The sequence below is a fragment of the Syngnathus floridae genome, chromosome 6 (genome assembly GCF_059516105.1).
Source record: "Syngnathus floridae isolate MCC-2025c chromosome 6, RoL_Sflo_1.0, whole genome shotgun sequence".
Taxonomy (NCBI): Eukaryota; Metazoa; Chordata; class Actinopteri; order Syngnathiformes; family Syngnathidae; genus Syngnathus; species Syngnathus floridae.
The window spans coordinates 17,026,482-17,050,330 of record NC_142418.1 but is presented as its reverse complement, the minus strand read 5'-3'; the positions used below and the strand labels follow the sequence as shown (position 1 = coordinate 17,050,330).

The 23,849-nt window shown below is 45.5% G+C and overlaps 2 protein-coding genes across 5 annotated transcripts; one reads left to right on the top strand and one right to left on the bottom strand.

The window, feature by feature from the left end:
• Positions 1-8: 8 nt before the first annotated feature.
• lrrk2 (leucine-rich repeat kinase 2) lies at positions 9-16,530 on the bottom strand. The gene is made up of 51 exons (XM_088379909.1): positions 15,921-16,530; positions 15,390-15,475; positions 15,238-15,311; positions 15,049-15,137; positions 13,901-14,038; positions 13,695-13,829; positions 12,243-12,374; positions 11,617-11,736; positions 11,388-11,551; positions 11,243-11,322; positions 11,047-11,153; positions 10,632-10,886; positions 10,435-10,562; positions 10,201-10,345; positions 10,000-10,139; positions 9,810-9,941; positions 9,566-9,736; positions 9,235-9,499; positions 8,342-8,521; positions 8,168-8,280; positions 7,809-7,866; positions 7,527-7,723; positions 7,212-7,456; positions 6,990-7,141; positions 6,834-6,927; positions 6,391-6,577; positions 6,122-6,303; positions 5,821-6,050; positions 5,632-5,759; positions 5,343-5,561; positions 5,085-5,286; positions 4,888-4,976; positions 4,618-4,799; positions 4,399-4,553; positions 4,191-4,331; positions 3,817-4,008; positions 3,608-3,754; positions 3,429-3,541; positions 3,180-3,370; positions 2,898-3,058; positions 2,660-2,830; positions 2,322-2,422; positions 2,054-2,239; positions 1,774-1,967; positions 1,636-1,708; positions 1,384-1,571; positions 1,169-1,315; positions 874-1,103; positions 703-771; positions 500-635; positions 9-400 (listed from the first exon to the last, which is right to left on the bottom strand). The coding sequence occupies exons 1-50, from the start codon at positions 16,054-16,056 to the stop codon at positions 508-510; spliced, it is 7,542 nt and encodes a 2,513-aa protein (XP_088236035.1). The 5' UTR covers positions 16,057-16,530; the 3' UTR covers positions 9-400; positions 500-507.
• LOC148396969 (proton myo-inositol cotransporter-like) lies at positions 15,962-23,531 on the top strand. 4 transcript variants are annotated; one of them, XM_088379916.1, is made up of 13 exons: positions 15,970-16,436; positions 18,099-18,562; positions 18,897-19,056; positions 19,343-19,551; positions 19,654-19,762; positions 19,838-20,001; positions 20,422-20,536; positions 20,608-20,736; positions 20,802-20,920; positions 21,042-21,194; positions 21,357-21,529; positions 22,356-22,424; positions 22,563-23,531. In XM_088379916.1, exons 2-13 carry the CDS (start codon positions 18,151-18,153, stop codon positions 22,569-22,571), a joined length of 1,821 nt encoding a protein of 606 aa, XP_088236042.1. In that variant the 5' UTR covers positions 15,970-16,436; positions 18,099-18,150; the 3' UTR covers positions 22,572-23,531. The 4 variants fall into 4 exon arrangements, with proteins under 4 accessions (XP_088236040.1, XP_088236042.1, XP_088236043.1 ...); XM_088379917.1 differs by having other exon boundaries at positions 15,971-16,436; positions 21,357-21,788; XM_088379914.1 differs by having other exon boundaries at positions 15,962-16,436; positions 22,356-23,531.
• The last annotated feature ends 318 nt before the right edge of the window (positions 23,532-23,849 follow it).

The window sequence follows — 23,849 nt, the reverse complement described above, 5'->3', positions numbered from 1 at the left end:
CAAAAAAGTCAAAATTTCAAATAGTTTATTTTAACATTTAACAAAAATAATATGGTGACCACTCCTTGGTCTGTTCGAAATATGACAATTGTAAAGTTATTCTTATACTTGCGTGTAATGTAAACCACAGATAGGAATCATTATCATAAAAAAAATGTGCAGTCAATCATTTGAGTGATGATCACATGACTTGAAATTAGCATCGCGTGTATTTTCTTTTTTTTTTTTTTTTTTAAAAATGTAATTGTTGCTCATGGGCCCTGATGGATAATACTTGTGTCCCTTTAAAATCAATCTCACATCTTCATTTTCTTCAACATTACGATTTTGGGGAATTTAAGGTTCCTCTTTCTTTCAAGAGCTCACTGAGGTCAAACCTAATCCCTTTCCCACCAACGTTCTGGAAAATGAGAAAAAAAGTTCTATTTAGATATTTTGTAATATTACATTGAGAAGATTTATATCCACGTGTGTTTGTGCGTATATAAAATAAGTCAACCTTTGTGTTCAGTCATGGCTGTGCAGCTGTTCTCTCATCCTGGCCGCAATGTTTTCTCTCCTCTCAAGGTGTTTCTTCAAATCTTTAACTTCGGAGGGCATCGTGCTGTTCCACACCATCAGCACCGACTGGGCGTCTGAGAACGTCCGGAACAAGCACGCTTAGCAAGATTCCACACTGAACTCTTGCCAAAGCATTCTCACCCCACTCGCTCTTGTCCTGCGGGAGTCTTCTGCCCAACACCAGGACCACATTCTTCCAGTTTTGCATTTCTGAGAAAGCCGAATCAATCACAATCATAATTTTTTGTAGAAATTGTGAAGAAGATTTGAAGGTGAGATTTAAAATTCAGTGTACGAATAAATAATATCCACCTATGAATGCCGAGGCGACGCATCGTAGCGAGTGGCATCTTGGTGGGATGACCCGTAACGTGTGGTGCTTGTTCCCCAAGTCCAGAAGTAGCAGGTGGCCCCCTCGGGTGCCCACCCAAAGCGTGGCAGTGCTCTGCCCGACCAGCAGGGACTTGACCTGCGCCCACCGGGCCCAAACTTGGGAGCCGTCGGCGGGCTCAACCGCCTCGCCCCCTCCGTCGGAACCGCGTCTACGAGGAGGTTGATTTTAAGTTCGGACTGAAAAAGTGAGCATGGCGGTTCTTGTTTGCTTGACCTTATAATTTGCGCGCAGTCAATGCAGTCCACCATACGCTCGCTCCTCTTGTCCCAAACCTCCACGGTGGCCATGCCGGCTTTGCTGAGGTACACGTATTTATCCACCGCCATCCGCCACACGCTGGCCTCGCCTCTGGGTTGATTCCTACGGAACCAAAGTTCTGGTTTTGAGTAAAGTATTCCAGTCGGTGCGTCAACTCGAACTGGACTCACGGGAGCGTTACGGTGTTGCGGGTGTCCATGTTCCTGCTCACGTCGTAGTCGGCGCCGAATGACAGGATCCTGGTACCGCAGCCGGCCCAAACGCAGCGACCGTCCAGAGAGTACGACGACGAGCATAAGCACACCACGGGAGTGTTGACGGTGCCCAGGACCAGCGACTTCACCGGCTGACCAAACTCCTAATGATGCAAGAAAAGCGTTGCAGATAAAAAAAAAAAGATAAAAATGATTTTCTGTTCGAACCTTGAGAGCGGAATCTTCGTAAATGGTGAGGAGGCCGTCAGCCGTGCCGACCAGCAAGTAGTTTTTTCTTTGCCTAAAAAAAATGCATATTGTAGATTATCAAAGAGGGTCGTGAATTTAAATTTTGTGGTAACTCACAGGCGTGGAGGATTGACGTGAAAGTAGAGCGAGGTGACGGAATCGGTGACGTTATTTAAGCGGTACCACGCGGACGGGTTCTGGCCGCTGAGAACGACCAGCGAACCCGACTGCGTGCCGGCCACCAGCCAATCGGAAGTCTCGCCGGGGATCTGGACCGTCACCAGGCATAAAACGGGACTGCTGTCGATCTCCTGAATGAAGAAGTTTCAGAAGATTTGTCATACATCATGATGAGCTCCACTTCCTGTTCTGTGGTTATCGTCACGTGTTTGGGTACCTGTGTGGTGACCTGGTTGCTTCCGAGGTCCACTGAGGTGACGGTTCCTGTCCTCTGAGTGCTGCTTCCCCCTCCCAGCCAGGCGGTGGCGCCGCTCACCGTTACGCACTCGGCATGCACATGCCTGGCCAGCGGCATCTCTCTCATCAGACATAACATTTCGCCCGAGTTGAGCCGGGCGAACACCTGATTGCAACGCAAATGTAATCAGCGACTAAATATTACCCGAGCATTGTGGGGGATTTCAAAAATTTTAAAATGTTCTCACCTGAGCAGATGTGGGTCGATCATGAGGATTAACCTTCAGGCAATCCTTCATCAGAGCTTGGAAGTCAGGCCAAGGGGAGCAGCCATAGTGCTTCACCGGATCTAAATTAAAAAAAAATAATCATAATAATAATTTATGCTGTTATGCACACATCTGGAACGATAAATAATAATAATAATAATTTTCATCTTGAAATATTTACATTTGAAACATTTATTTAATAATAATAATAATAATATGTTTTTATCTTTAAATATTTAGCTGCGAAATTTGGAGGAACTGAAGAAAAGATCCATTTGAATGATTGACGTGCTTCAAATTGTCAGTTTGCTGTTTACCTGGTAGCTTTCCCTGCACGGCCACCTCGTCAAACTCGCTGGGGAACTTGACCCCGTCGCAGATGCGCTCGCCGCCCGTCAGCAGGTCGTAGAGAAGGAGCCCGAACGAAAAGACGTCAGCCTGCTGGTTGTACGTCACGTTCCCTCTGGCGACTTCGGGTGCGCGGAAACCTGCACGACAGCGAGGTCTTGCAGTTGAGCTGTCGGAGACCATCAGGTGGTCGGGTGACGATCTAACCTGGCGTGCCCTCTGAACTGCGGACGCCCATGCTGCAGCAGTACTGAGCGATGCCGTAGTCGGTGATCTTGGCGATGACGTCGGCGTCCGTCTTGAGGTTGAACAGGAGCACGTTGTGAGGCTTCAGGTCGCGGTAGATGATCATGGCCGAGTGGAGGTACCTGATGGAACGCAGCGGATCACCTCACTTAGTGCCAAGGACATTTTTTATTTTTAAATCGTCGAATCTGTACTTGCGACAAAATTTCCATTCAATTCAATTTTCGCAACATGGTCGCTTACCGTAGTCCATCGGCCACGTGCAGAGCGATCCTGTGCCTGAGCTTCCTGTTCAGGCTTCCTTTCTTGTGCTGGAACAGGGAGTCGAGGGAGCCCCGCATGGCCAGCTCCATCACCAGGACGTGCGGAGACGAGCCGGCCCCCAGCAAGCCCACCAGGCTGGGGTGGCGCAAGCGACCCAACACCACCAGCTCCTGGAGACCAATTATATTGGAAGATGTTCCGATGGAGGTGGAATCTTGGGGCGCTTACCTGTCTAAGGAGTCTGTAGATGTAAAGTTCTGAGGCGTGCTTGTTGAATAACTTGACAGCCACTTCTTCATTCTTGTAGATGCCTCGGTAGACCGTGCCAAAGCCGCCGTCCCCTGTTGGTTCACCACATGCGCTTACTAAACACTCCATGCAATTCCCATATATATCTCATTTTTCACCAAGGAGGTTGGCTTTGGAGAGGTCCACGTGCAGCTCGTCGCTGTCCAAGGTAGTCCCAGCCGGCTGATCACTCAGGACCACGTCTGGAGCGACCTGAGAGATGGGAATGGTGCAGCGAGGGTCTTCAGGGTTCACCAGAAGAAAGTCTGAAAAGATAGGTATTTCTTACATTTTTTTATGAAGATGTTTTAACACGGTGAGGTCTCACCTTGGTCGAAATGTGCAAAGAGGTCTTCTAGCAGCATCTTGCTCCACTCGTGACCGTCCTGGAAGCTGTAGAGAGCCCACTTCTTCAGGAGAGCCTCCCCGCTGCCGTGCACGTCCGTGCTCAGCAGGCCGGGGAACCACTCCTCCAGCAGGGAGTCCACCTGGTCCACCACCTGACCCAGGAGCACCCGTCCTGGCGGGAAGTGAAACAATGACAACTGTAATCAGATTCATCATAGTTTGTAATCAATATTGGGAAGAGAGGACAACAGCGCCATCTGCTGGTTGGAATACCACAAATTGTTGCTGTACAAGGAAAGGCTTTTAAGTGAGCTCAAAAAAACAAAGGGAGAAAAAAAACATCTTCTCGGATACCTTTCCGCGAGCAGGGCACGGTGATCCGGAGCATGCTGGAAACATCTTCCCGCGCCGCCTCCACCAGGCAGTAGACCTCAATGGACCAGCTTAGGTACACGCCTCGATTCCAGCACACTTTTTCAGGCGGGCACGCTTTCTCTGTGTAAACACACACACATGAATGACTCCGAGGTGCGGCGAGACGTGATTGGCGAGCTCTCGCTACCTCTGCCGTAGAGCAAATAAGCCGAGACCTCCAGCAAGCGGACGATCTGTCTCGACCAGAAGTCGGCCGGGAAGTACGGCATCTCGTACTCTCGAACGATCACCTCCGAGTTCTCGCAGTGAGGTAGCTCAATGCTCGGCTTGTCTTTTGCTAAACTGGAGTTTAATCAAAAGGTATCCATAACGTTTTTCCATTTTAATTTTTGCATTCCATTTGTACCTGCTGGGCACAAGCAGCTGATCTTGTCCAAAGGGCAGCGCGATCAGGAACTTCTCCAGAAGTTTCAAGTAGTGCACAGCACGACTAGCGGGGAAACATTTGGTCTCGAGAAGAAAGTTTTCCACTGCTGAGCGCTGAAGCACTCCTTGACGATGCTTCCATCCATCCTTCAGGGTGAGTTTCTGCAAATCATAATTCTCCATTTAAGTGCACTTAACATTTTTTTCTCCAGTGGTCTTCATTTAATCACGAAACAAAATTGTGACAAACCTGCGAGAGGACGTTGCAGAGCCACTGTGGATCGATGAAGTAGAGCTCCTGAAGCTGGAGCGTGGGATCGTCAAAGTGCAGTAAGACCCCTTGAAGATGCAAAAAAAATATAAAGCTCAATAATTTTTTTAGATCATTTCTTAAAGAAGAAAAAAAAAAAGCGCTAACGTGCTAATTATTAGCAGCCTAACACTGACCAGCTTGGCTGAGGAAATGGATGGCGTGTGGAAGCTCCGCCTCCTCCAGTGGCAGCTGACTCTCCTGGATGAGGTCCAGCAGCTGTTGTCGCATTAGGACGGGGAACTCCTTCGGAACCCTGTTCCTCTCCTGGAGAAGCCTGCGCTCCAGCTCCACGTAGCTGTCGGGAACCAGCTGGCCCATCACGGGCTGACCCTGGATCTGCGGGTCGAAAGGGGGTGAGGAGAGATGATTCTGATGGAATGACGTGGAGCTACCTTGAAGTCGGCGGCCTCCTTGGCGATGGCCTTGCGGAGTCGGACGAGGGTGTCCGAGTCTTCGCAGGCCGACACGGTGAAGTAGTCCTGGATGGTCGGGAAGCCCTGATGCTTGAGCAGCTCCTCGCGGATTTTGTTGAAGCAGGCTTGGAAGGCCACGTCGTCACTCACGTCAATGTGCGTTCCCACCAGGATGACCGGGGAGAGAGGAGCCAGCGCCTTCGACAAGGAAGTGAAACATTTCGATTATCTGGCACCCACGGCAATCACGGCCTGTTGTCGTGGCAACCTTGATGTTGAAGAGCCAGGGCTTGAGCGCATCCAGCTGCTGGGCTCCTCTGCTCAAGTCGTGGACCACCAGGTAGAGCGCTCTGGAGGAGAGGAAATGAGCCTGCGAGCCGCACACCTCATCGCCACCTGAGATGTTTGGATTGGATTTAGTTCCCGGGTCTTAATTCACCTGTGTGACTCCACGCACCTGAGAAATCCCAGACATTCAGCACCATCTTCTTCTTGTCCCGTTCCCTGATGGTCCAGTCGCGTACGTCCACGCTGGTCCCGGCCGTCCGTTTGAAGGAGGACTGCTGCGAACGCTTGATCTTCATCAGCTTATGGATCAGGCTACTCTTCCCGCTGCCGGCATTCCCCACCACAATGAGCTTCATCCGGTAATACGGAACGGCCTTCTTCAGACGCTGCTGGAGAAACCTGAGCAAGGGAGAGGAACCTTCTTAAATTGTAAAATGAAAGAAATAATACAGGTCCATGTTCTCTTCTACCTGACGATGTCCTTGGTTTTGCTTCCGATCAGTTTGAGGTCCAGCTGGAGTCGCAAGCCGTCCAGCGGGAGGTCCCACAGTCGGCCCAGCCTTCCCATCTCGTCGGGAAAGGAACGTAGGCCGGAGTTGCGACTCACGTCCAGGGAAGTGAGACCCTCCAGCAGACCGACCTGTGGTGGGATCTAACCAATGTACCAAAATAAAAATAAAAAATCATCATTTCTGGATCGCCTGGTTCTACTACTGTAGCTCCCCAACGTTCATCTCACCTCAACGAGCTTGTTGTCACTCAAGTGCAGCTTCTCCAGTCGGGTCCACTTGTGGACGGGCCCGCTTAAATCCAGCTGGCCGATGAGGTTGTGGCTGAACATCAACTCGCGTAGGTTACTGGACACCCACGAGCCCGGGCCCGGTAATACCGCAATCTGATTGGTCCTCATGTCCACCGATCTCAAGCTGGGGATAAAAATTAAAAAAATATATAAAAATACAGTATATTTAATATAATGATCATAGATGACTTTGATAATGATTATAATGTGGGAAAAAAATAAAATGATGCAACGGTTAAATATAAACAAATTACAATTATATTAAAATTAAAATTATAATTAAAATTCTAAACAAATATAAACAAAAAAATTAAATGACTTGAAACAAAATGAATAATGCAAATGACAGAATGCAAAATACATTTTTGTGGTTGACTCACGTCGGTAGGCGGAGGATGGCATCGGAAACGCCAGCGAAATTGTTGTTGGCAAGTTTCAGTGTTATGAGCTTTGGCGGGAGCTGTTCCAAGAAACCTTCAGATGATAATTATCTCTGTTAAAAATAATAATAATTACATCTACAGTAAGTGCCACACCTATTTTGTTGGAGGAGGCGTTGAAAATTTCTAGCTTTGGGCAGCCTGTCAAGAAGCTAGATGAGATGTTGGTCACGGCGTTCTTGCTCACGTCCAGCAGTTTGAGCTCGGGGAGGTTCGACGGGGGCACGGAGAGCTCGGTCACGTTGTTCCTGAAGATCGGCGGTGGAAATCGTTTGGACATCCGAGAAGCTTTTTAGGGCTACTTTGCCGGGTTCCTACCCTTCCATGAGAAGCTCCTCCAGGTGCTCGGCAGCGCGGCCTATCTGGTGCGGGAAGGTCGTCAGCTTGTTGAAGGACAAGTTGAGCTGCCGCAGCGACGGACAGACGGCATCCAAAACGAGGTGCGGGCCTACGCAGTTGCGGGAGACGTTGAGCGTGGCGAGCGACGGCAAGGCGAGGAGCTCCACCGGAAGCGACTGAAGCTGGTTGCCTTGTAGGTCCAATCGGGTCAAGCTGCTCAAACTCTACACCGAAAGACACAGTTGTGAAGACAAGCCAGCTAATAAAACCAAAGATTTGGTAGAAATTGGTCACCTGACAGAGCGCAGGTGGAAACTCCAGAAGAACATTGTGGCTCAGGTCCAGTCTCAGAAGGTGAGCCAGCTGCTGCTGAACCGGGCCGTGGTCCATCAGGCACAACAGGCAGTCCAATTCGTTCCCCGACAGGTCCAGGAGGCGGATCTTCTCCTTCTCCTTGGGAAGCACCAATGAGCTCTCCAGAGACCCAAACGCTAGAAATGCAAATATCCAGAATTTCGAATCCAATTTAAAAACTACAATATCCAGAGATATTTTTATAAAAATATGTCCAAATACTTTTTTGGTGTCTTCCATATCGTCTGTGCTCATTGTGCTCGCCGTCTATCGGACCACTCTGGGGAAAGAAACAATGTCGTTATCAAATGTAAATATTTTTACAGGGAGTTGAGAAGAAGATGATTAAAAAAAAAAACAATAGGCCTGAAAATACGGTACCTCGCCATCTACAGGGATTTGTGAGTCATTACAATAGTTTGCAAACCAGAAATTCGCAGGCAAACTGGTCAAAGACGTACCAAATATATACAATGACGAATATAAACGTCCCCGGCAGTGAATGACTTAATAGCTTAGCATAAAATGCTAACTATAATAAATAAATCAGCAATGTACGATGACTGTAATGTTTCCAATACCTCCGCACTGGCGTGTCTGCGGCGTCCGTGGTTCCTCTTGAACGAACTCCCCCTCAACTCCTCCGTGGAGTTGTTGTGGGGCTTCAGGGAGACCCCCGTCAGTGAATCGCTCCCTAATCAACAGAGAACGATTCAGAACTCTTCACACGGTTATAAATAAACACCGTTCCTCACCGTCACTCTCCATGTCGTCAAGGAAGAGGCCTTCGTCCATGGAGAGGAAGCTGGAGTCGTCGCTCTCGTCCGACATGTATCCAGACGTCAGGCAGGGCTCTCCTGGAGACTTCAGAGGAGCTCCCAGCGTCCTGGAGCGTTGCAAGGAGAGAATGTAGCGTGCCAAGCTAGCTCCTTTACCTTCAAGACAAAGAACATACACATCCAATAATTGTTTTTTTTTTTGTTGAGGGGTTTGATGTTTTTAAAATTTTAAAATGGCCGCTTTGTCTAATTTTGGGCTGTCACCAGGTTTGACTGATTTTCAGATAGGTGAATTGAATTGAATAAATAACAATGACGCAAAGTCAATGTTAGTCACCATACAAAAACGCTTCAGGCATGTTTTGTCCTTCGACCTGTTTGCGACATCATTTTTGGTTCCCACAGTCACATTGTTGTTTGCTGAAGGTGAATGCAAATTGCCAAACCAGGTAATAAATCACACGAGCTGGTAGATAGGCGTGGTTTCAGCATAAAGAACATTGTCTTAGTTGCCCCAAGAGTGCCTGCTTGGTTTTGCTGTGTTTTTCCATTTACTTAGTTTGGAAGGCGACGTGTCACATCATTCAATCTAAAATTTTCCGTAAAAAAATTAAAAATAAAATAAATAAATGTGACACATTTTGCACTGAATAATTTGAAATAATAAGTGTGATATCTTGTAACAGTCAACATTTTAAAAATTGTTAGAAAATACAACAAAAGTTAAAAAAAAAATGTATCTTTCAAATTTTGAATACAGGTTTAATTTTTTTAATTTTTTTTTTAAAGCCCTGAAATCAATAACAAGAGTGGAACTAGCTTAACTACTTTAATTTGAGCCAGGAAAAAATATATTGAAGCTTTCTCACTTGTGCTGTAACGCAGGCTATGCGCTCCGCCTCTCTGGGCCAGCAGGGGGCAGAGCCAAGCTGCATCCAGACGCCCCAGGCGAAAACCACCCAGGCACAAAGCGTTGTTGTTGAGGTCCAGGCCCAGACGGCCCAGCAGCTGGATGACCATGGGGCCATCTGCGCGTTTCACGCTGACGGCCAAGGCCCGGCGGAGCTGCTGCTCGTGGGCGCCTTGGCTCAACAGCAGCTCCACCAACTCCAGTGGGCCTCCCTTTTCACACACCTACAACACACAATGGAAACATGCTTAGGGTTAGCAGAGAAGGTCATAAACCCGTGATATCCACACCTGGTAGATGAGGGACTCAGTTTTGGTCTTCCTGTTGACGTCGGCCCCGAGCTCGATGAGACACTCTGCCATGACGGTGTCTCCGTCCTCACATGCTTTCTCCAGCATCCTGTAGTGAAGCTCCGAGTTGGCGCACATCTTGGACAGAGCCAAGCACGCTGACCGACGAAGCTGAAGATATAAAAACAGGGATGGCGTGGTGGAATCCATTTCAGTGTCAAAATGTGTCAACGGTGTGACATACTGGATTCTTGCCGTGCTCGGGAATGTCGGAGTCTCGGAGGTGCTGGAATATCTGCCGATCAAAATCTTCTCGTTGGAGCTCCACAGCCGATCCTGAACAAGCGTCCAGCATCCTCAGAGCCACCTGGAAACACTGAAGACACACATACGATTATAATTTATCTTTCATAGCCTTAGATGATTTTAGCTACCTTGAGCAGTAAGTCATAATCCTCCTTGTACTCGCCCAGTGAGGCCACCAAGACTGAAGCTAGTACAGGAACGATCATCCTGGAGAGCTTCTTCTTGGATACCAGGTAGCTGAGCAGGGTCAGACCCCAGTAGTGAATTTCTGCGGGATGATTTGGAAACTTTTAGTGACTTTATTTATATATATTTTTTTATGAACGCACCTCGATCCTGTGGGAACATCTGCAGCGTGTGGAGGACCGTGTCGATGGCCCCCTGCTGGCAGAGCAGATCCACTGCACCTGAGCAGTCGGCCAGGGAGGCGAGCACCTTCAAGCCGCACAACTGGATGTTCGGACACCTGATGAACTACACACAGAGATAATAAACCGATCCCAGAATTCCTCTGGACTGCTAAATAGGGGCGATGTGTCGATAAAATTCAGAAACATTCATACCCTGTTGAGGACTTCCAGGTAGACAGTGTGTGCACCTTCGACCACACACTGGTTCTTCAGGACTTTCAGGGACACGTCGGACATGTCGGGGTCCGCCACCGAGGAGCCGTGCTCTCGTAAGCTCCGGTCTTGGAAAGGTTAGCGTGTTAGCATTCAACAGAAGCATTTGGACTTCGGGTCTACCGAGCCCATCGTACCTGGACAGAGGAAGACCAGGCTGGCTCGCAGGGCCTCCAGTTGAACTTCCGGTTGAAAGTTGTGGACCTTCATGACGCTCAGGATCTGACCCACGGCCATGTTGAGCTCATCCAGGCCGGCAGTCCGGCCTCGGAAGAGGAGGCCGAGCAGGCGGCAGGCGTTGACGGACACCCGGATTGAGGCCGGGTGCTTCTTCATCATCTCCGCCACGTTGACATGGAGGCCGCTGGACAGCAGTGTGGAACGTATCTTAGCTATGAAAGCAACGTGAGATATTTGTGTCAATTATTTTCACATTTTTACTTTTCACCTGCTCACCATCCTCTGCAAATAGAGGAGGTCTGAGGAAGTCCACGATTGAGGCTATTTTTTTATTTTACTACGTGTGCATGTAGGAAGCCCGGGCCCACTTACGATTTCGTGTGACCAGTGTGGCAATGGCGCTTGTGGCAGCCTGGAAGACACGGGGCGAGGAGGAGTGAAGCAACATGGCCGCCATCAGCTGTCTGTGAACAGGAGTCCTACAAAGAGATGCACCACAAAATGTTTCTAAACTTATCGTCATCAATTTAAAAAAAAAAAAGACTGTTGGAATACTAATATGGAGTACCGATCATCCTGCTCCTCTTCTGGCTGACTCCTTGTAGCTCCATGGACCAACAGACTGTGAATGGCCCAGCATGCAGCTTCCTGGAAGGGGTCATCCGATTTCATCACATTTAATTCACTTCAAATTGGCTTTGCTTCACCCTGACCTGAACGTGCGAGTCGGCGGCGTGGAGATCCAGCGCCGTGCAGCAGAGCCCCATCCAGCCCAGGTCCAAATCCAGATGCCCCGAGGCGCCCCCACGGTTCTCCTCCGCCTCGCCGTCCTCCAAGCCCTGCTCGGCCGCCGCTCGGCTCTCCACCATGCTGGACGCTGAGGAGCATCACGTGTGAGGGAATTTTTGTGTATTTTGTGCTTAAATTTTTGTGTGTTCTCACTGAGGTCTGCCAGGCAGGAGAGGGCGGCGGCTTGTAACGTGGCATTGTGGGGGAACGTCCGACAGGCCCTTACCGCCACCCGGGCCACGCCGTTCAGCACCAGGATGTTGTAGTAGCTCTCTGAGTCGACACACACGCATAATTGCACATAACGTCAAACGGATTAATCACAATAGACCTGCCGAATCTGACTAATTTGTTTCACAAAGTTTCTTTATGTCAAACACGTCTCGCCGCAAGGTATTCATTTACAAGAACGGCGACGCCCAAAAGACATGCATTGTTTTTATCCGTGTTTACTTCTCATCATTGCATTTTTTTTTTTTTGTGCAAAGTGACTGTGCGTGAGTCATTAAGTGCTCAACTGACATGTTCATGCATAGTTAACATAGTTAGCATGTGTACAGCTAGTCATAGCTCACGCTATGTGCTCAAATATGCTTGCCAGATAAAAAATACTTTAAATATTTTTTACAGTCCTCCTGTATTGAAGATTTGCGGGTGAATTTAGAACAGAATTCACCGCACATGGTATTTTTCCACTTGTAAATAAATATGTGACGGACATGCTGAACATGATTCGTCTTTTATATTCATATGGGAATAATTATGATGATTCTGCTGACCTGACGTGAACCTTCGGAACAGGCAGCACGCTGTCTCCTGGAGCTCCTCGTTTTGAGGGAAGGCATCCATGGCCGAGATGAGTGCAGAATAGCAGCGAGCGCTGCCGGACATTAACATTTCCACATTGCTGCCTGCAGGAAAATATTACAAAATGATTATAAATGTTGAGGAAATTTAGCAGCTGTTGTTTGATGTATGAATACTTGCGTTGTTTATTGGCAGCAAAATAAATGAACAGGAAGTTGGCCAATCTGGTTCGAATCAGCCCTTTTAGGCTAATTCCAATGCTTTGATGAACACTAATTACGGAATTTCCCCAAGAGCGCCCCAAACGAAAGCAATTATCATGCACCAATGGGTAACACTGAAATGCAAAACTTCCATAATTCCCTTATGATGTTCTGCAGGTTATGAATATGAGATTTCATACTTAATGGAGATTGAAATGTTCCCAATCCGCAAATTCAATTTCCAAATAGTGCAAATAATATTTACAGTATACACAGTTGCCCTTGTTCAAGTTCATTAAGTAGAACAATTTCAAGTTATCCTTTGCCACTTCGTAGAAAGCCACGGAATAAAAGCCATGACACAATCTGCGGGAAAAAGTCCCACGCTGTTAATCATAATGTCCACCAAGCATTGACATTTATGCCGAGGCTAAATATGTCGAGACATTACATCATCAGCGACCTATTTCCACGCAGAACAATAATAAAGCAAATATAATGAGGTCAAATTACATCCACTAGGGATGGAGGGAACATTTTTTTACAGTAATTGATCTATGAAAGTCTTTATGAGGACAAAGGTAGCAGAGTTGCTAAAGGAGAACGCTAGTTAAAATGGCTGCTGAATTACAGGAATGTGACAATGAAGCAGTCATGGAAGACTGTTCCTCACTTTTACATGATTTAAAATGTATTTTACTTCATCTATGAACTCTTTTGGGGTGTACAGATGTGGTCATTGCCTATTAGCATTAGCAAGTTAGCCTCTCCTTGTTTTTGCTACTATTTTTAACCTTGTTGTGGCCTGTATAGATGTGGTCAACACCTAGTAGCATTAGCACGTTAGCCTCTCCTTGTTTTTGCTACTATTTTTAACCTTTTTAAGGCCTGTCTGACCAAGACAGGTTTTAAAAACAAAAACAACATCAGGATGGCTCTAATTAAGCACTTGACACAGCGGTAAACACGCTTCTGAATTGGAAGTTAGTCAAGTTGAGCCGGAATGCCCGGAATGGCAGAAACGATTAACATTTCAAGTTTTGCTTTCATAGGGTTGACAGAAACTTGATCCCAGTTAGACTTTCTGCCAGATGGCAACAAAAAAGAATACATGGCTTTGACCAAGCTAAAAACATAATGATAGACTTTCACAATCTGACAAACTGACTTTAAGATATTTGTATACTCGATTGTGGCAATAATGATGGAGGAAAGTCTTACTGGGTCTGGACAGGGGGAGGAGAACTTTCATGGCCTGCAGCAGCAGCTCGGGGTTCTCCGGGAACCCGTGCAGGGCGGCCAGAACCGCCACGTGGTCTTGGTTCTCCACAAACGCCACCAAATGCTCATCCCTCACTGCACCATTGTAAAATAAATAAAAGGCATTACATAATTTCATTCAAAATATTTTGTCACTTCTGGCTCACCTCGATGAAGGAGGGCATGGAGAGCTCGGCAGCCTTGGAGCTGCACCTCCTCGTTGGAGGCGAAAGATTTCATGGCTTGGACCACCAGGCCGAACACGTCCTCCTCAACCTCCTCCAGCAGCAGCAGAGCGATGGCGTCTGTGTGACGGAAAGAAGCCACAGTTGATGATGTCACATGCTCTCCAACAAAACAAGCTGATCTTCTGAACATGGTTTTGACTACAAAAGTGTCTTCACAAGCAATCTTGATCTTTTTTTTAGTGATGAGCCTTCAAATGTTGCCACTGTGCTGTAGCTAACATGGAAAAAAAATCAAGTTAAAACAAAATGGCAGACTTTTAATTGAGAATTCCATTGGGCGAAATTGCAAAACGTTCAACACTGACATGAATGCAAATGTCGATGTAGGTGCATACTCAGGTAATTAGTTTTTTTTGTCAGTGGAAATGAAAAACATTAGACGGAAGAGTTGAACGTTTCCACTAGCAGGTTTAATTACGCAATCCTTAATTAAGCACTCGTACAAAGGGAAATGCCGCACCGTAATGAAAGATAATTTTGTCTGGATCTTGGATCCATTGTCTTAACTTTGCGGTTTAATGATTGCGGTTGAGGTTTCATTTTGCTTTTGTAACATAAAGTAAGGTAAGCTTCTGTTCTTGGCAAAGTTACTTCAAGTTTGCTTGATGTTTCTGTAATTATGTCTTAGCTCCACCTACTTCCTGGCTAAATTTACTTCCACGTTATTTCCTAGGTTAGGCCACGGCTCACTTCCGACAAGTTACATCAACATTTTTTTTCTACGTTGTGACTTTTAAGTTACTTTCTGGGTTACATGTATGCAAAAATTCTTGCCTGGAACTACTTATTATTTTCTGGGTTACATTTTCACTCAAGCGACTCGTTACTTCTTAGGTTACATTTCATTTTATTCACTGTTACTGCATTTCAATATTTATTTTTTGTCCTGCCAAATAAACTTGTTTTATGTTTGCACGACAGTAAATGAATATTTGCACTATTTTAGTTGTTACTTATGATTGCGTGTGAACAATTGCTGCAGCAAAACGAAAGCACTTACACGCCACACCAAAAAAAAAAAAAAAAGAACTGAAAGTAAAGTTAAAATAGCCACAGCCCAAAAGTACCTGAGCGGAGAAGGAGCGCCAGGCATCGGAGTGCGACTGTGGTTACTCGGCAGTCAGAGTGGTACTGAGTCAGAACCCTGAGGATTTGCCTGCGTGCACAAACAATTGATTATATTAAAAATGACCAATATCGGCAGATATAATGGGCCCAGCAATTCATTATTTTGTTAGCGAGACGCAGTTACTTACAGGTGAGGTGTGTTTAGGTCCTCCAGCATACTTGGACGTATTTCCAGCAATTGACACAACAGTGACCAGCCCACCTTCGGCAACAGGATGACATCATTACTATTTGGGATAAAACTCTAATCCATACAAAAAGTGGCGGTGCGTTCAAGTACCTGCTGAACTCCTCTGCTTTCCATGTGTGACAACAGTGCAGCCAGAAGTGGCTCTTGAACGTCTTTGTTTGCAAATAGCTGACAGGCTGAAACAAAGATGATCCTTTAGACCAATTCACTTTTGTGTGTTTTTGCTTTGGGGCCCTGCTATGATTCTGAAATGTGATTTACTAGGAAGATTAGTTGGACAGACTGAACATATCTACAAAAAAAATTCAAGTCCAACTCTGGGTCAGAGCAGTTAAAGGACGAAATGGACAATGGATCTATTACGGCAGGACTAGTTAGGACTATTAGATAGGGGTGGAGTAGTTAAGGGACTAGTTGGACATTGGAACTATCAAAGAAGGATGGACACGAGTTGGAAGGTCAAGGGAGAGGAACATTGGACCTAGTAGTCAAGAAGTAGTGACATTGTGACTAAAACGTAGATGGACATTTGATCTACTCGGGAAAGTGATAGTGGAAAGATTTGGTTGGACGTGATGCTCAACGTGACGCACAAGCAGCCATGCACGAGGTATCACCTACCATGGTCGGTGCGAGACAGGAAGAGCAGATCCTGCAGGATCTGAATGAGCGTGCAAAGCTGCCTGTCCTCCTGGGGGCTCTTGAGCCTGACCAGGAGCTTCCTCAACCTCTCCTCCAGCTCCTCTTTGTTGTCCATCTCGTCGAACGAGCCCCGGGCAGTCAGATCATGACAGCTTCGAGGAGAGGCTCCGACGGGCCGAGCGGCCACGGCAGCTTGGCCGGCCGGCAAGAAGGGCCGCACGGGAGGCTGCTGCTAGTCACCGCATCGGGGCGCATGTCTCATCCAAAAGTCAACTTTCGCTCGCCTTCCTCTTTTTGTCTTCGCTCTTTGTTTGTGTGTGTGTGTGGTGCTCCGTTTGTGACAGCCGCAGACAGGCGTGTTTTTGCCTCCCACGATCACATCATATGACTCCGTGCAGGAACAGGAAACAAACTTCCCGTTTGGAACGCGACTGAAAGAAGCGGTCGTCCAGGATTTCGTCTCCTCTCCGGTAATTTATCCGTCATTCAAACTCGGTGAGTAATTATAATTTACTCGAAAGATTCCGTGTTGTTTTCTTGGTGTCTTTCTGCGAATAAGCGTTTAAAATTGTAATATGAACTACCCCCTCACTTCCCCCTCTTTTCTTCTACGTCGATGTCTGGTGACAGCCGCAATATGAAAAGTATCGGGATTGACCCATGGCGCCGTACCGCGTTGGAAAAAAGACGCAATTAAAACAAAATAAATACATAATTATTTTTATCGATTGTACAAATAGTAGAGGTGCAAATGATTCTCCCTAAGAGGTCGTCTCGTTGCATTGATAGTGGTCGTTTAATTCTGCATGTGTAAAACTAAAATTACCACAATACCAATTAAGAATCGGATTATACCGATAAATCAATTGATAGATTTCCAGTTGTTACATTATTTATTTTTTAATGTTTTGGCCTTGTTATTGTCCAAGGCATTTGAAGCCTATACTGACACAGGTAGCCGCCTTCCAAATGTATTTAAATTATACGGTACATTGAAAATATCATTCAAAATACAGAATATAAAACTAAGTAACAGTGTTAAAGATTATATGAAAATATTAACTATAAGAAATAGATAAAACACAAAGCTCGCAGGTCTTTATGCGTAGTCAGCGAATGCCAAGGAGAAGTGGCTTTTTAGGCAATGTTTTTGGGGAAAAAAAACTGCCAAAATGAGGATATTCAGTATATCTAGAGTGAACTGGATAAAAACATGTCTGTATTACCATAAAAGTTTTTTCTCTCTCGAAACAGAATAATAAAACAAAAACAAGTCGTGGGTTTATGATGAGGTATATCTATTCAAATACACTTTTCATTAACACCGAATGGAAAAATACATTGAAGTCCTACTGAATAAAAACCGTTTGGAGCCTTGTTTAAAGAATAATGATACTATATTACCGCGAGCACTTGTCATGTCAGGTTGCCAAACAAGTCAGACAAGTTTATGCATATGCCTATAAAGGCCTAATTCTTTTTAAATATTTGCTGTTGAAATATCATTGTACATCCTGCAAAATTGTTGCGTGTGGTGTTTTTACTTTGTGTCCAATTTGATATTTATTCCAGAAATTCCAAAATTATAATCAGCCATTAATAACAATTTTTAAAATTTACTTTAATATCCAACGTGGTGAGAATACAAATAGTCTGTTATAATAGTAACCGATAATTTCTCCACAAAAATAAAAACATTACTGTATTTATGGAGCGTACATTCGACGCATGTAAATGACGTCACATTTTGGTGGGGGTGAGGTGGCTGGTTTGGTGACGTCGCGAAAACATGGCGGAACAGCGACTTGGGGCGTAATTCGTATCAGCTCGGCAATAATAATTGAACAAAGTCGTCTGAAATCGCAATTCCCCTCCCCACACGCACGACACGACGCTCCAGTGAGTTTTTCTCGCAAAGGGGGTAAAAAAAATTGCCAAATTAACACTTTAGCTCCTTCAAATGAGCAAAATTAGTCTCTGGATCTTCTCGAAAAACGTAGAAGACGCTTCGTAAATGATGTCCGACAAGTGTCAAGTGAAAATTGGAGGTCTTCGTTGTCAGCCCACCCAGACTTGACAGCTCCCGAGTGAGAGGCAAGGAAAAAGTTGTTGTTTTCCTTCTGAGTTTGAACCCTCCCCGCTTCCTATGTGCAACAGGGAGGACGATGAGTACAGCTTGACGCACTTCAGCAGTGGCAAAATCGTCAGCATGGGCATCAAGAATCAGAGTCCTGCAGAGGACGATGGCGAGCGGCGTCTCATCAACCCGTCCGACATATCCCGGAACCCCCCCACGCAGCCTTTCGTCTACGTGCTGGCCTTCTTCTCGGCCCTGGGTGGCTTCCTCTTCGGCTATGACACCGGCGTGGTTTCAGGAGCCATGCTGCTCCTCAAGCGGGAGATGAACCTCAACACCCTGTGGCAGGAGCTGGTGGTCTCCAGTACTGTGGGGGCAGCGGCCATCTCCAGTTTGTGTGGTGGCTTCCTCAATGGATTGCTGGGACGAAGGAAGTGCACACTGCTGGCCAGCTTCATCTTCACCTTCGGCGGGTTCATCTTGACGTTCGCACCCAACAAGGAGGTGCTCCTGGTTGGCAGGATCATCATCGGCCTTGGGATTGGTGAGAGTCTGTTGGGACCGTGTAGAAATTTTTGCGATAAACCAGGAATTTAAAAAAATATATATTTCAAATATAGTTGTAGAAATTCAATATTGATTGATATAATTGATTCCTGACTTAATTACACCAATCTAAGATTTTTTTTTTTTCCCCCCTTCTTTGTTTATCGTTCTGCCGCTTGAGTGAAGCAGAAAAAATAGTGAGCTGGGAGCGTTTGCGCCCGTACTAGCAATTGTTGTTGTTTTGTCAGCAAAAGCGGTTTTTCCTGTCGTAAAGAAATTTCAAAAATGTTCAAAACTGTTAGCGAGCAAGCATTCAAACTTCTTCCCACCAGGCGTGGCCTCCATGACGCTCCCCGTGTACATCGCCGAGGTGTCGCCCCCCCACATGCGAGGCCAGCTGGTCACCGTCATCACCGTTCTCATCACCGCCGGACAGTTCATCGCCAGCGTGGTGGACGGCGCCTTCAGCTATATGAAGCACGATGGCTGGAGGTAATTACGTATATATCTTAACACCTCGGGTAATTAGTAATTTGTATGTGACAGACAAGGATGCAATCTGCAGCTGAGTGCTACTTCCAAAACAAGTTTTACAAGCTCTGTTTTTTTTTGTTTTTTTTTTTTACCTTGCTTTATTTATCTGACGCCAGAGAGGCTGTGAAACTTTTTTTTTCTCACAACATCTACTTCTACAAAAATAATAGAAATGAGCTTTTTTTTTCCTCTCAAATAACCCCTTTGTCTCAAAATCATTCACGTCCATCTTTCGTTGCTCAAGGTACATGTTGGGTCTGTCGGTGCTGCCCTCCATCTTGCAGTTCGTGGGCTTCCTCTTCCTGCCCGAGAGCCCCCGCTGGCTGTTGCAGAAGGGCCGAAAAGAGGAGGCCCGCCGCGTCCTGAGTCGCATCCGAGGTTGCCAGGACGTGGATGAGGAGTTCGACTACATCAGGACCAGCATCGAGGAGGAGGAGAAGGAACTGCGTGGAGGTGAGGAGGGGGCGAGTTGGCTGTAAATATTTGTTATTCGGAAAGGCTCATGATTTAAATATCATTTCAATCCAATTTAAAATGTCGTCATTTGTTCTCCAGGTGGGATCATTCTTCTGCGCATGCTCCGCCACGGGCCCACCCGCAGGGCTCTGATCGTTGGCTGTGGCCTTCAGATGTTCCAGCAGCTGACAGGCATCAACACCGTCATGTAGGTCTTTTTTTTCTCGGAGGGGGGGTCTGGGTATTCGGCACCTGGCGTGACCTTCTCCTCTTCATCTTCTAGGTACTACAGCGCCACCATTCTGCAGATGTCAGGTGTGCGCGAAGAGAGGCGGGCCATCTGGTTGTCGGCCGTCACCTCCGGGACCAACTTTGTGTGCACGTCCCTCAGCATCTGGCTGGTGGACAGAGTCGGGCGCAGGAAACTGACGCTGGCCAGTCTCACGGGTGAGTTGGCCAAGTATTTTTGGAAAAACTCAAAACAAAACCAACCGAGGTTAAAACAAAATGAAAACTAACTCGTCGGAAAATTCCAAACTATTACAACACGGAATGCACCTGAAGGCGCGGCTAATTAGCACGTTAACAGTTACTGCAGCTGAAGCCCAAAATGTTTTTACTATTCAAACTTGACACACCGCAATGAACTTTAAGAACCAGGCCCAATTTCTAAACAAACAAAAGTGAGGCCTGAACGAGTAAATGCGTTTCACTTGCGTTTTAAAAACACCTGTCAGAACTTTTGTGCAGTGCCAAGAAATAACGGTCACAAAATACTTATTTAGTTTTTATCATAAGAGTTGCCCGTTAGGTCTCAGCAATATATATATATTTATCACTTTTAATACTGGATTCTTTTTTTTAAAGGTACCGCTCTGAGTCTCAGCGTTTTGTCACTGGGCTTCTTGCTGTCAGCTCAGTACTCTCCCGCAGTAACACTGCGACCGCTCGACTCCCACAACTCCTCCTGCGTACAATACGGGTAAATATAATAATAATTTTTTAATGACAATGTATGCCTGGTCTTCATGAATATGTGGTTGTTCTCATCAGCCACTGTGGAGACTGCATGTTGAATCCCGCTTGTGGCTTTTGCTACCGCGAGAACAGCAGCAGCGGCGTTTTTGACTCCGCCTGCCTGCCCGTCGATCCCAAGACCACCGAGCACTCGGCGTGGGGACGGTAGGTTGTTGTGTTTTTCATTTATTGACTTAAATTGGAAAAATAATTATCTTTTTATTCGACAGGTGTGCCAACAAAACGGACTCACCGGAGGGTCCATTCTGGGCGTACAACTTCTGCCCGACGTCTTATTCTTGGATCGTGCTGATGGGTCTCCTCCTCTACCTGACTTTCTTTGCTCCAGGTGTGCAAGCATGCTTTTGAAACAATACGACTTGTCATCATGACGTGATTAATTGTTGTGTCTATTGTCATGCATGTGGAAAATAAAAATAACCGAACGGGAATGCCTGTGTGTGTGTCAGGGATGGGCCCCATGCCTTGGACTATCAACTCTGAGATCTACCCACTGTGGGCTCGCAGCACTGGAAATGCCTGCTCGGCCGGCGTCAACTGGATCTTCAACGTCGTCCTCTCTCTCACATTTCTTCACATCGCCGAGCTCATCACCTATCAAGGTGACTGTTCAAACAAGGCTTGCATTTTCGAGCCGAGTTTGGTGTCTAATTTCGGTTCACACAAGATGGCGTGAGAATTTCTAATTCGATTTTTAAACAGAGTTAGGGTTTGAAGACCAGTTTAAGTGGTCAAAGCGCTGATGAAATTTGTCTTTTTGTTAGGCATCTTCTTCGTGTACATGGGCTTCACCGTCCTGGGCCTGATCTTCGCGTTCGGGTGCCTCCCCGAGACGCAGGGCCTGCAGCTGGAGGACATCGAGAACCTGTTCACGGGTCCGTTCTGCTCCTGCGGCACCTCCCCGAACCTCAGCAATCAGAACATCCAGTACATCCGGGTAAAAGGCAACAATTATCTGCCGTCAGACAACGACACCTCTGACATAGACTAGTTTGTGGCGGTGGGATTCTGGCTTTTTCTTGTTTGGCTTATTTTTTGTATGAAGACTGCTGCAGCTTGGAGGAAAATCATCTGCTGCCCTCTACTGGCGAAGAGCATAAATTGAGCAAAATTTGCACTTGTAGATTTTTTTTTTTTTTTTGTGGGACCTTCCTACTCAGGCAACTCTGATCAATCTGTGGCTTCATCTCACATGGGTACGACTTTCCTCTCAACATATTCAAATCATATACAAGGAAAATTCAAAGGCAAAGCAGACACACAAAATTACTTTTAATATAAACCATAAATGTTTTAGACATCTGTAAAAGATGTCAACAATATGAAAAATACCAAACATCTATAAAGATTTTTATTTAAAATACTGGATTTAAAAGGTGATAATTCTAGTGCAATTTGAAGGTCCAAAAAATGTTTTGATTGAGAAAAGTAGAAAACGATTATTTTCTTACTATACCTTATAACCAGCACACTCCCCGAAGACGGCAAGAGTACTGTACTGTATGTTTTGGACCATTGCTTTATTTTATTTTAGCCACAGGGTTCAAGCTAGTGTTAGAGTTTCGGTTTTACATCACCAAACGTGACAGCCATAGAACACTATATTAGTAAGATTTTATTACTGACACACTCCATTTTCTCTTCTTGAAATGCATTCCTGGGTCATGCTCATGTTTTGGTGCTTGGTGGTGCACTTTACAAAGTCATTGTATTTTATTTGATTTCTTTATTTGACTCACTAAAAGTAGTTGAAATGTTTTTAGAAAGGTCCGGAATTCAGCCTTGGGGACTTCGGGAAAGTGGGCGCGGAAAGTGGCGTAGCCTATATAACTGTAAGTAATTTAAAAAAAAAAAACATAAAAAGCACAATGTTGTATATAAAGCATTTAAGCACCTTGGCAAAGGTAGAACCACATTTAATTCCTTCGCTCTGTCGCTTTTCTGAAATGTATTTTCTTTTATTTCCACAGCTGAAATGACCTGCTTTGTGTTCTGAGCACCTTTTTACCACACAGCCTTCATTTTGCATGAGCAGGAGGAAAAGTGCCTTTAGGGTATCCGGTCGGACTCACTTGGCTAGATGTTATTTCAGGGGTGGGCAAACTGTTGTGCTTGAGAGCCACATTTTATTTTTAAATGAGATAGAAGCGTGGCATGTATGTAAATAATTAAATAGTTTTTCATTTTCATGTTTTTATTTATAATAAAATAATATAATGAAGTGCAAAATATTAATCAACCAGTGCTATTTTGTTGAACCCTTTTTAGAAGGGACACAAATTCATACAACAAATTTGACAGGACTTTTGGAAATTATTAGGAAACGGCTATGTGGCCAGTTTGCCCACTCCTGCGATAAAGATGGTCCTCTATTTCAAACGGGACCTCAGTGCTGTGCAAATTTCTTTTTATTTTCTCGCTTAATACATTCCTAACACATTCGCTATTATCACTTCCAATTACAATGCATATATAGCATTTATATCCATCAATGGCGGTGGATATAGTGTCATGAAAAAGACTGATAAATTCTGTCTGTATACAATTTGCAGAGCACATTAAATGGCTGATATTGATAGTCTAGTCTAGTGGCTCAGTGAGGGTTAAAGGAAAAATTAACAGGGCTGGTCTAAGACTTGCACTCATCTATGTATGGTATGGTGTGATAGGATTTATTTTTAATGGAATATTTATAAACATTGTCACCGTCCAACGAAATGCACCAGGTTGTTAAATATAGGAGCACTTTTTGTTGGTCAGTGCCAGAATGATTTCATTATGCCAAATATAGTCACACAATGTAATATGTTGTTGAATTATTCATGTTTAAATTTGTTTTTGGAGACATCTAAGTTGCTTGAAAACCAAAAATCATTTTTTTTTTTATATGTAGCACTTGTTAATTTCTTCCTGAAGGGGAATAAAATAAATTAAGCTCATGTAACGTGTGATTGTTCTTTCCACCCCCCTTACCGTTTTTACATGTATTCTTTTTAACCTTGCTACTGTTTAATTTAATCGAAACGGCGTCACACAACGCAGCCACAAGATGTCGCCAAAGCTCCGTGATGTCGCTTTTATTACTTTTACTTAACCTTAAGCTCCGTGCGTGCTTGAGCATGCCTCTGACAGCACCAAGCAACCACTCAGACGTCTTCTAAGAACAATGTGCACGTCAGAGGAGCAAAAACGCGTAAAAAACAAACATAAGCACAAATATTAAAAAACACCTGCAGCTATGACGTGGTTTGACATTT

Coding starts and splice junctions, on each gene's coding strand:
- LOC148396969 (XM_088379914.1), top strand. CDS start 18,151: ATGGGCATCAAGAATCAGAGTCCTGCAGAGGACGATGGCGAGCGGCGT. Junction 18,563..18,896: donor CATCATCGGCCTTGGGATTG/GTGAGAGTCTGT, acceptor TCTTCCCACCAG/GCGTGGCCTCCATGACGCTC. Junction 19,057..19,342: donor ATGAAGCACGATGGCTGGAG/GTAATTACGTAT, acceptor TCGTTGCTCAAG/GTACATGTTGGGTCTGTCGG.
- lrrk2 (XM_088379909.1), bottom strand. CDS start 16,056: ATGGACAACAAAGAGGAGCTGGAGGAGAGGTTGAGGAAGCTCCTGGTC. Junction 8,522..9,234: donor TAGCCTGCGTTACAGCACAA/GTGAGAAAGCTT, acceptor TTTGTCTTGAAG/GTAAAGGAGCTAGCTTGGCA. Junction 6,928..6,989: donor CGCCTCCTCCAACAAAATAG/GTGTGGCACTTA, acceptor TATCATCTGAAG/GTTTCTTGGAACAGCTCCCG.